The sequence below is a fragment of the Miscanthus floridulus genome, chromosome 7 (genome assembly GCF_019320115.1).
Source record: "Miscanthus floridulus cultivar M001 chromosome 7, ASM1932011v1, whole genome shotgun sequence".
Classification (NCBI taxonomy): domain Eukaryota; kingdom Viridiplantae; phylum Streptophyta; class Magnoliopsida; order Poales; family Poaceae; genus Miscanthus; species Miscanthus floridulus.
Genome location: NC_089586.1, coordinates 132668381 through 132679751, shown reverse-complemented (window position 1 = coordinate 132679751; position 11371 = coordinate 132668381). Strand labels below are relative to the sequence as shown.

Below are 11371 nucleotides of genomic sequence, written 5' to 3'. Positions count from 1 at the left end.
AATAATAATAATAATAATAATAATAATAATAATAATAATAATAATTGTATGTATCTTAAGGTCTCTTTGGTTCTTGTTTTGGTTCAATAGCAAATAGTTCGTTATTAGAGTTTGACCTAGGTGGCATTTTATTTTGGCTTCGCCCTTGCTGGATGAGAAGCCGTGGACAGTGACAAAGACAAGGCTGCCCCTCATGCGGGAGGGTTTGGGGTAGGCCTCCTATTTTTTTTTTCTTAATCACTCCTATGACAAAAAAATAGGCTTTCTATCTCTGTGGTTATAACATCGCAGTTACTATAATGGTTCTTATACGAGCAACCAAAATGTATCCACTCAACTTGGTTGAGAAGCACATTCTGCGGACCCCTTCCCCCACATTACATTACATGAGCCACGTCATGTACCACCTACAAGCAACACAGAAGCAACATTTCATATTCCATGGGCTAAGCTCAATGACCATATATACATTCAACCTAGCACCAAAAGAACGTATCATATTCCATGGCCTAGGCTAAATGACCATATATACAGTTAATCCAACACACCTACAGTGTAGCACATGAGCATGTTAGATGCCTAGATGCGTGTGCTAGTTTAGACCATTTTCTATGGTCATAGATAGTTGTATTCTAGCTGTAAGGGGTATATGTCATCGATAGGTTATGCTACTCAAATAGTTCTATTCTAGCTGTAAGGGTATATGTCATCGATCGGCTATGTTACTCAAATGGTTTTATTTTCATGTTTTGTCTTTTACGTGTTCAATAATGTAGTGATAATTGTCCCTTTTTTGTTAATATAGGCTAGCCCTTAAATAAGAGGTACATTTGGAGAAACTTTCTTATTTGCCATTAGAAGTTAAACCGGTGTCGTATATGCTATTGAATTTCTTTTCTTCCTTATTTGCTACTGACTTAAAACTTTCATCCCTAACTATCATCAATGCATGTTCAGTTTGAGACCGTCAAGCACAACATGTCAATTTTTTCATAATACTCAAAGTGCTCTTACCTATTCAATATAATTCCTCACTGTCGGTTCAACCAAATCCGAGGCTCCTCTCTCTCCCTTATAAGGAAGGAAAGCATTTTTCAGCAGCAAATGGACCACTTTTTACTTCTAAGGACAAATAAGGAATTTTCTCCTACTTTTGCTCTTCCTCCATTAGTACTCGTTTGCCTAGGACAAATACTGCAAGTTTGATACCTTGTCTCCCCCTGGAAAGAAAAATCAGTTGAATTCGTGCAGACCTGGCCTGACCCTTGAGCTTAGCAGCGTTCCGTTTGGCTCTGTACGTAGTTGGTTTGGTTGTTTGTACTTTGTAGCCGTCAGCATCGCCCGGCGCTGATGCTGAGAAATGAGAATGAGCTGAATCTGCCTGTCAGCCTGTGAACGAGATGACCCCGCACCAACACCACCAGTCCACCACAACCACCCGCATGCCCACATGCATAACCTTGGCAGCTAATCGAACTACTCTGATACAGGGGGATATGAGCTCTACTCGTACTAGCTAGTCCAATGAAGCAGCTACCCTCGAGATGCTCAGCCTGCCTTTTTTCTCTCTAGTATGTCTTATTTGTCATGACGAGTAGCTACCCTCTGCTAATTGGAGGATCATAACCACCGTGCCACTAGCAGATTAATAAGCACAAAGAAAAACAACACGCGTACTGTTGATTGTATTGGGATGGAGATGTTTAGTCCCGTCTGTTAATACAACCCTGTAGGGGATGGAGATCCTTTTCTTTTTGGGCTTAAGAGCCTTGTATTTTTTCCTACAATGTAGGAGCAATATCAAGAAACTCCCTACATCCTTCCTAATTACTAGAAATGTAGATTTTGATAAAAGGTATTCTTCAACAGCTTTTTTATTTGGTTATCCAAGTATAGTTATCTTCTGTTCCAGATGTCATGACTCTTAGAGTGCACATAGGATATAAAAAAACTATTGGAGAGTGAAGAGATATAGAAAAACGATCTTTATGCAAATAGCTCTCCAAAATCCAAATGATGATTTAGAGAGTGAGCTTTAGAAAAAATGTTGAAGATGTTCTAAATTTGTACATAACATATATTAATTAAAAAAAGTAAGTAGGGGGCCTCCCCTTCTGACCCATTCAAAAATACAGTCCTGTAGGGTATGTCTGTATCATATACCCATAGGTATATACTATATATGTGATATGATGTGTACACCTGATCAACATCTCTGCTCAACTGGGCTCCGTTCGGCTTGCTGAATTTTAGTTGAAAAATACTGACTAAATTATTGTGAGAGAAAAACACTGTTTTGACTAAAAAAAAGAACAAATCAAATATGAGGTAAGCCGATCATGGCCATTTATCTAGATATGAGCTGACGCAGGCCGAGATGACCTTTTGTGCGAGCCAAGGGCCACCACAAGCCAACAACGCCCACAAAAATACGCATGCTATACAATACAATATAATATAATATTATATAATACAATATAATATAATATAATATAATATAATATAATATAATATAATATAATATAAAATAAAATAAAATTAGTGAGAACAGTTATATGTTGAATGCTATGCTACCCCAGCTATCACCGCCTCACAAGCCACAATAAAAGATTGTCAGGTCCACTCTGCAGCAGAAAATATACAACGGACTACAATCGGCTACCTTCACAGTAGCAGCCAACATAACGGTGAAATAAAATTCACTCATACCATGCCCCCATCATATCATATATGCATGCATGAGCGAACCCCAAATAAGACAGTTATACGGTGGGTACAGTAGTTGATCGCACTAGACAAGGAAACCAGCGGAGGTTCCATGAAATGACCAAAAGAAAAGCAATCACACTAAACTCATATATTTACATACCCAAAAGGAGTTTTGGAATTTACATAGCCACCAAACATACTTGTGTTTGCATAAACATCCTCAATCCTTGGACCATTGCTCCAGTTTTGCCCTATGGATCAGTTCTGCCCTATGGATTGTCTTCATTTTGAGCCGATTCTCAAGTGATACATAATAGTATGGATTCAGGATGCTGATGGGATCACAGACTGATTACATTCAGCTTGCACGGGCATGTCCATGGATACCGTGACTTGGATGGTTGCCAGCAACAAGAATATCCTTTATACGGTTTAATGGTCCAACCGCATCATTGATTTTCTGAAACGCAAACAAGTCTGCATCCATTAGCATTTGCAGGCGCCATATATAATTGAAAAAAAAGTAAAACAAATAGCTACCACAGCACAAAACACTAGCATGCTAGTAAACAGATACACGAGCTTGCTAGTAAACAGGCAGGACTTCAGACAATCCACACATTTCAAAATTCTGGAGCTGTAGCATGCTGCATGCAAGATGCCCATTTGTAGTGAAATTCTCATTGCTGGCAAGTGCAACTTAAAAAGCATGCTCGCCAGGATATTTATGAATATATGACACAACAACAAGAACCAATATCAGGAAATCGAGAGAGAAAAAACAAGCTGGTTTGACGCAGTTGTACGATGGCAGAACAACAGTACCAACAGAAGTTCAACCCTCACACCACAGCAAACTATTAGAATGGTTATATAACCCATGGACATCGAATTCAACTGGACATACTCCACAGCTACTTAGTCCTTGCCAGAAATTTAACATCTAGACTCATAGTAACTGGGCCTATTTTGCAAACAGATATCGGAATTTAGGTTGATGATTAATTAATTATATGCTCATATCAAGTACGTTGCGAGTACTTGTTTATAAGGTCAGTAACTATGATAGACATAATCAGACAAGGATCAACATAATGCTATGGTGGCAATTTTCCTTTGTAATGTATTTTCCGGACAGTTTCACTAGGACTTGGGTGCTCCTATGACATGATTCACTCGCTTCCTAATTATATGCTCATATCAAGTACGTTGCGAGTACTTGGTTATAAGGTCAGTAACTATGATAGACATAATCAGACAAGGATCAACATAATGCTATGGTGGGAATTTTCCTTTGTAATGTATTTTCCGATCAGTTTTACTAGGACTAGGGTGCTCCTATGACATGATTGACTCGCTTCCTATTGCTTGTTGCTAGAAAGAAAAGGTGAGCTTTGCAATTACCTCCTTGTTGCTAGAAGGTGGTATTTTGACCGGCTGAAACTGCAGCTTGCCCTTATGCCAGCGCCGCCCCAAATATGCCAGGCCCACCAAAGCAGCAGCGGTCGCGACAATAGGCCAGAAATTATTACTTTCCTTTGCATTCTTGTACAGGGACAAAAGCTGCTTCTTCCACCATGCTTCACATGGGCCTGAACCAGCAGGTTCACTCTGCTCATCAGATGGAACAACCTTTGATGAACCGGTTATGGGGTTCAAGTTATGCAGAGTAGGTTCCTCAGTTTTCTTCTCATTCCTACTCTCTGTAGCTGACCAACTTAACTCATTTTCAGCCTCAATTGAGCTGTAAATAGGCGATGAGAACCCAACCGGTTCTTCCCCGACCAAACTCATGCCTTTCAATGCCTTGCCATCATCAAACGCCATATCACCCAAGGAAACATCCTTCCCTTTGTCAAAGGATGGAATGCTGGGGACGTCATCCTCCAGCTTATGCTTGCAGGTCTCTTGGTATTTCTCATCATCACCCTCATTGGAAACTGCATCTGGGCTGCCAAGCTCCTTGGGAGGTTCTTTGCTGTCAGCGCCTACAAGGAGGCTCTCGACTTCACTCTGAGACACCGAGAAGTGGCCAGACATCAGTAGCCCAGTGGCCAAATCATCCCCTTTCGCGCCATATTTCTTAGCTTCGGCTTCCTCAGAAGGTTCAGGTCTCCTCGGAGCAGGCGCGGCCGCATATGCTGATGCAGTCAGTTGCACGACTTCCCAGTCATTCCCGCGTGGAGAGGTCTGTTCAGTACCGCTCTGGCCAGGCTCCATCTTCCCTGCGATTATTAAAGCGGTGAAGCAAATTACATAAGGTTAGAATTAATGCGTAAAATTAATTTAGGTCAGAGAATGGAACATGCACAGCCTCAGCAGTACAGTACAGTACAGACATCAGTGAAATCATTTCTTGAAAAATTATCAGTGAAATCATTGTGTGATGGGGGGGCTGCTCAATATCTTGGCTGTGATATGGTACCCAGGGTTTTACTTGAGAATTAGAACTCCAATTTAGGCAAGTGATTTGTCACGACTCACAAGTGGTTAAACAACCCCAGGAAACTGCAGAGTTATTAATTAATTAAAGAGTGATAACAATAGAAAGGAAACCACAGGACAGGACAGATGGAATCCAGTCACTTGTCCGACAAATAAAATAATGGCGGTGCCTGTGCAGTTGGTTCAGGCATCCTCATGTTTCATGTACCAATCAAGGCAAGGGAAAAGAAACGCTCTAGACTTGTGACTAGAACCGGCAGTACTGTACTACCGAGTGCTGAATCGTGGTACGAGCAAAGGGTGAATGATATGGCACACCACTTAAGATTGTTTGTTTGTCCATCAAGCACAGATGTGGCTGTAGTAGCCTAGTAGGGTTAGGATAAGTACTTTTTTTTAGGACAATAAAGTGGAGAGATGAATTCACTGGTACAGACTCACACTCAGTTGCAGCCGGCGAATAAGCCCGCTACTACTAGTACTAGTAAAAATTAAGAGATGATGGAAATCAAACTGGCACTCCTACTGGACTGGTGTGAATGAATGAAGCAAATAAAATCGCAACACCACGTCCCTGGAAGTGTATGCATGTAATCAAAAAAACCGGGAGGAAACAAAAAGGATATAAATAAATAGATAAATCACAACAAGTCGGGCGCGACATCCAATTGCTTCAATCGATCTAATAAGGCCGGGTCATCTCATTCTCATGGCAAACCCCCAACCCCGACGACGAGGGGAGGGGATCCCCACCCGATCTCACAGTTGATTAGGGAAGAGAAGGGAAGGAACGGGACGGGAGGCGGGGGATCGGAGAGGAGGCGCGCGTACCAGCGAGGAGGGAGGGGACGGGGGCGGTTGCTTGCTCTCAGGAGGCGGTGGTGGAGTCGCGGTCGCGGAGGTCGTCGGGAGGAGAGGGAGACGGAGGTGGGGAAAGCAATCTAAATCAAGCTGGCGTTGTTGGCGTTGCGTGCGGAGACGTTTTCTTTCAACCCCCACCCGGATGGAACGGCATCTCCTTGCAACCTTACCGGGTTGGGCCCATTGATTTTCCGGATGGAGGCCGAATAATACCAACAACCGCTGTTTTTGCTTTTGCTCTACCTTTGCAAAAAACCGTTTTTCCAGACAGGTGTGGATATTTTTTTTTCTAAAATAAAGCTGTTTTTTAGCCCTCGGAGGCACAATTTCCTAATTGAAGCTGGGTGGTTGTTTAGCTTCTCCGAGCTCTCCCTCTCTCTCTCTCTACTACCTTTTCTAAGAAAATTGTTCTACCAAACTTTTTTTGTTTTTGAAAAAAAAAATCTTCATTGGTAAAGCTACTTTATGAACCGAATTAAAAAGAAAAAATTGTTATGCTTTGTTGATGTTGCGAGCGCAATATTTCAACAAGGTGGCACATTGTTTGTTATATAGAGCTTATGTGACTCCAGCTCGAATGTTAGTACCGTCGCCAGACTTGGCAAGAGTGGAGTTTAGTGGTCTTCATCTTGACTAAGAAGAGCCATTGTGGCAACTCTTAATCCTCAAGCAGCCTGAGGTTTGCGATTCGGATTCCAAGTTATGCCCAGACCGGAAAGATAATTCAGTCCGTAACAAGAAAACCAAACGGCGACAAATCCAAGCTGATCGCTCAAACGTTTAGCATCAGAAAAAAAAAAACTGCTGTTAAACCAGCAACACTGCATCAGGTCCTCACAGCCGATACAGTTGCGGCTAAACCAGCATCACTGCATGTCTGTCAAGATAGTAGATGCTATATAAAACCCTAATACTTCAAAGTTTCTTTCACCGCAATACAACATAGCATCTTTGGTAGGCAAGACAAGCACCGATTCCGCTCTAAGAGGTAGCCTTCTGCTTCTTGGGCATCCTGTAGCCACCCACAACACAGGCATGGTCACGCTCGTAGGGCTCCAAGGTCACCTGCTCGGCAGGCTTGAACTGATCCGCCTTGAGCTTCTCCACTTCAGCAGCAAACACGGCCTCAGCGGGCAGGGTGGAGTCAATACAATTTGCCTGAGCAAAATATTTTGTTCTTGTTTAGATCAATGCAGACCATGATTATCTATCTAAAACCGATGATACAGAATTAACATGAGAAAAAACCAACTCCTGGTTGGGTAGCTGCAAAGTACCTTAATTGAAATGACAAAGTGGCCACCATTCTTCAAAAAGTATGAAGCATTAAGGGCTAAGATCCTAGCCTGCAGGATAACACAATGTTTAAAAGCTGTAAACCACGTGAATTTCCCTTCCCCCAACGGAAAGGGTTGCCTCACATTGCGAAATTTCTAGTGTATGTGTATGAATACGAAGCTAAGAGAAATTGTATGTATATAAGTATATAACCATGGATCCCCAGATTCGTTCAAACTGCATATTGAACAGCACCAGACAATGCACAGTTGCATGACCAAATCAAGGTAGTGCTGCCAATGTTACTGTTCTATGTCAAAAACAAAACTGAAACTTAGTATTATAAACCCATCAAGCAACAAACTGTTCTAAATTACAATGGTCCAAACGGGGCAAAGGCAGGTGATTCCTAAATATCAGATACACAGTTGGAATCGTATAAATTGAGAAAATCAACAAAGTTGGCACCAGATGACAACAAACAGAAAATGAAACTTATGATCAATAACAAATGTGTGAAAAACAAAGACGATTCAAGATTCTAACATAGAAGGGCATTACCGGCTCCAAATAATGAATCCAAGTTGACAAACATAGCAAATAAGATTATCAAGAAACATGTATCAATAATCAATAAAAAGTAATGTGCTATAGCATGAATTCTGAACCATAAAAAAAGGCTGGATCGTCAAATGTGACATAATAAAGAAAGCAAACAGAAGAAATGGAAATAGCAAAAAAAAGTAATAAAGATAAAAGTTTGGCATTGAGCACAACAGGCATCAGAAACTCGAATCTGCATCATCCAATTGATGTCCTGAAGGGGAATCCGAGTATGCTCATCATTTGCTAAGCCCAATATTGCCAAATCAGAATCAAGAGAACATAAAGGCAGGGAAGTAAACAACACTCAATTCAACAATGTGACAGTCCAGTGATTCAGACACCTGGCCGCAAGGAAATGATAGGAATACCTGGTCTGGCTGTGCAACATCAGAGAAGATAACATCAACCATGCCAACCAGCATCCGGTACCTTGCCGGGTGCCTGGCATCCTCAATAATGGGGATCACATTGGTCCTCTTCTTTGCCATGTTGACAAGGTCTCTTCCACTCCTGTGAGAGAACTCAACAGCATAGACCAGTCCATCCTGCAACAGCATCCAAATTCTTAAGACAACAGACTAAACAAAGCCAAGAATCAGTAAGAGACTTTTGTGATAGAGAGCTCACCGGTCCTACAATATCAGACACATGAGAAACAGTTGTGCCAGAAGCAGCACCAAGATACAGCACCCGAGTACCAGGAGCCTAAACGTATTAACAAATTGTCAGCTATAACATCGCCACAGATTCTACTTACAAGAAAGCAAATAGAACTTTTGCACATTCAAGATTAGCAAATCAACTTACAATCCAGATGTTGTCAATGCCACCAAGCACAGCAGCAGCCAACTTGGAACGGAAGGGGTTCCAAAGCCTGTATTCAACCTTTGTTCCATCGTCACTCTACAATGCCCAAACAATCAAACAGTAGAAATAAATCAGTCCTGCAACCGAATCCCAATGGATGAGTTTAAGAAACTACGGCATTACAATTATTCAGACCAGTAATTTATCCTAGAAATGGAAAGGGAAACTAAACAATCTACATATCATTTGGGCACGAGGGCATCAGAAACTCGAATTTGCATCATCCATTTAAATGTCCTGAAGGGGAATCCGAGTAAGATCATCATTTACAGAGCTCCAAACCCAGAATGTTGTCGCAAGATAACAGAAACAAATAACACAAAAACAGAAGAGTTGACCTCTGACAATATACAGAATTATTGAAAACGCAGCAGTCGACTATGTAAAACAGGTCAGCTCATTCGTAGTACACACAAGTAATATCTAGCTCATTCGTACTACACACAAGCAATATCTATCCAATAATAAAAGGAGAAAATAGGAAGGGGACATAAATAAGTAGTAGCGAACCTGAACAGAGACACGCTTCTCTGCGTAGACAGACTCTCCCGGGACCATGTTCTTGGTGCACAGCGCATCCTCCTTGGACTTGGAGATGAAGACACCGGCGTGCTTGTGCGGAACCACGACGGCCTTGCTCCCTCCTTTCATGCCACCACCGCGGCCGCCCCTGCCACCGTCACCGCGGCCACCCCTCGGCGTCCTGCCACCTCTCCCGCCCCTGCCACCACCGCCGCCTCTACCACCGCCAAACCCCCGGCCACCGCCGCCCCCACGGCCGCCGCCATCGAACCTGCCTCCCCTCCCGCCGCGCCCGCCTATAGGATTTAACGAAGGAATAAGTCTTAGTCCGGCTGCGGCAATGCATGGAAAAACAAGGATGGGGGTTATGGTTAGTTACCTCTAGCCGGTGGCCTCATGGTGCTGAGCCGACGAAGAGCTTGTAGCCGCCGCCGCCGCCGCCGGGGAGCGAGGGTTTAGGGTTTTGGTGGGGATTAGGGTTGGCTGGGGAGATGAGCGGGGAGGATTTTATAGAGGAGAAGTAGGGTTTGTGTCTGATCAGGACCGTTGGATTGGTAGATTCTGAATGGACGGTCAGATGGCGCAGCGTGGGAATAAACATTCACTAATAAACATTCTGATAAGAAATAAAACAAACAAGTCAGGATGGCCGAGTTGTCTAAGGCGTCAGAAAGTTCTGATCCTTCTGACATTGACATTTATTTTTCTTTCTTTCTCCTTTTTTTTCTCCCCTTTCCTACCTCTCTTACATGATTTTTCCATTTTTCTTTCTTTCTCTTTTTTCTCCCCTTTCCTACCTCTCTTACAAGATTTTCCCCATTAAATGTTTCTACTTCTCTTTTTTTTTTCCTTTTCGCCCTTTTTATCTACTTCTCTTGCTTAATACTCTTTTTCCTCCCCTTTCCTACCTCTCTTACATGATTTTTTTCTCCATTAGGTGTTTCTACTTCTCTTATTTTAATTTTTTTTCTCCCTTTTACTTCACTTAATTATCTTTTTTCACCCATTTTCTACCTCTCTTAGGCCTTGTTTGGATGCGCATGTATTCATCTAAATCCACATGTGTTATGAAGTGTATTGGAGTGGAATTGAACTAAATTACATTCCATTCCACTCCAACACACGTGGATTAAGGTGGACACATATGCATCCAAACAATACCTTAAATGATTTTTTCTCCATTAGATGTTTCTACTTCTCTTACATGATTTTTAAACTTATTTGAGAAGAACTTTCTCTTTTTTCCCCTCCCCTTTTCTACCTCTCTTAAAGTACATTTTTTTCTCTATTAGATTACCAGTGTGCTGCTCTTCTTCTCAGCTTCTTTTAAAAGATTCTTCTTCTGAGTCCAGGTCATCACTCCCAAAAGAAAATGAAGAGTCATGAACTCATTGCACATTACTAAGGCGCGTCCAATGTTGAACTTTGCCAATTCCTTGTTCATGTATGACGACGACGCTTGTGTTCTCACTACGGAGCTTGTCAAAGTCTTATATTCTTGTTATAGTGAAAAAGTTCTTATATTGCCATTTATCTGACAAATCGTCGTGGAAAAAAATCTAACAAATAAAATCAAGAACAATCACACGGACTCACTCATAACGATTTTAGTTAGTCCCGCCGTCCATAACTTTGTTTTGTGTAGCTTGCTGGTCGCTATTACGCTATTATTTCTCATTGACAAACCCTTTTTTCTATGCCATGTGTCACCGGTTTCTGTATCAATGTCAAGAAAGTACCGCTGCATAGATCATTTCTTTCTGTTCGTCATGCAAAAGATAGCATTAGACCAATGCAACGTCCTCTTACATGTTGCTGCTACCCATTCTTCTCGATTTGATTTGTGGGTTTTCTTTCTCCTTCCCCATGCCCCGCAGCCTATGTTCCAATTTTTTTTTAGATAAGGGAACAAATTCCCGGCATCTACCTGCCCATGTCTCTATTAGCTATTGTTTTTTATCCATCATCATTGTCAGGTCAGGCTAATCACCTAGACAGAGCAACGAAATCACCTAGACAGAGCAACGAAATGGACGTGCATTTCCCACGAGAAGACAGTGCATTTCCCACGAGAACTTGAATG

The 11371-nt window shown here is 42.0% G+C and overlaps 2 protein-coding genes and 2 non-coding genes across 4 annotated transcripts; all 4 read right to left on the bottom strand.

Moving 5' to 3' along the window:
* Window positions 1–2551: 2551 nt before the first annotated feature.
* On the bottom strand, window positions 2552–6141 carry LOC136464868 (ATG8-interacting protein 1-like). The gene is made up of 3 exons (XM_066463817.1): window positions 5986–6141; window positions 4114–4934; window positions 2552–3169 (listed from the first exon to the last, which is right to left on the bottom strand). Exons 2-3 carry the CDS (start codon window positions 4927–4929, stop codon window positions 3068–3070), a joined length of 918 nt encoding a protein of 305 aa, XP_066319914.1. The 5' UTR covers window positions 4930–4934; window positions 5986–6141; the 3' UTR covers window positions 2552–3067.
* A 606-nt stretch (window positions 6142–6747) lies between these two features.
* Window positions 6748–9755, bottom strand: LOC136464867 (rRNA 2'-O-methyltransferase fibrillarin 1-like). The gene is made up of 7 exons (XM_066463816.1): window positions 9668–9755; window positions 9277–9584; window positions 8707–8802; window positions 8527–8604; window positions 8268–8444; window positions 7293–7361; window positions 6748–7173 (listed from the first exon to the last, which is right to left on the bottom strand). Exons 1-7 carry the CDS (start codon window positions 9684–9686, stop codon window positions 6997–6999), a joined length of 924 nt encoding a protein of 307 aa, XP_066319913.1. The 5' UTR covers window positions 9687–9755; the 3' UTR covers window positions 6748–6996.
* LOC136468292 (small nucleolar RNA snoR60) lies at window positions 8072–8145 on the bottom strand. Its single transcript, XR_010761807.1, has one exon. It is a non-coding gene; the product is annotated as a small nucleolar RNA snoR60 (small nucleolar RNA).
* LOC136468293 (small nucleolar RNA snoR60) lies at window positions 8964–9038 on the bottom strand. The gene has a single exon (XR_010761808.1). It is a non-coding gene; the product is annotated as a small nucleolar RNA snoR60 (small nucleolar RNA).
* Window positions 9756–11371: the final 1616 nt, after the last annotated feature.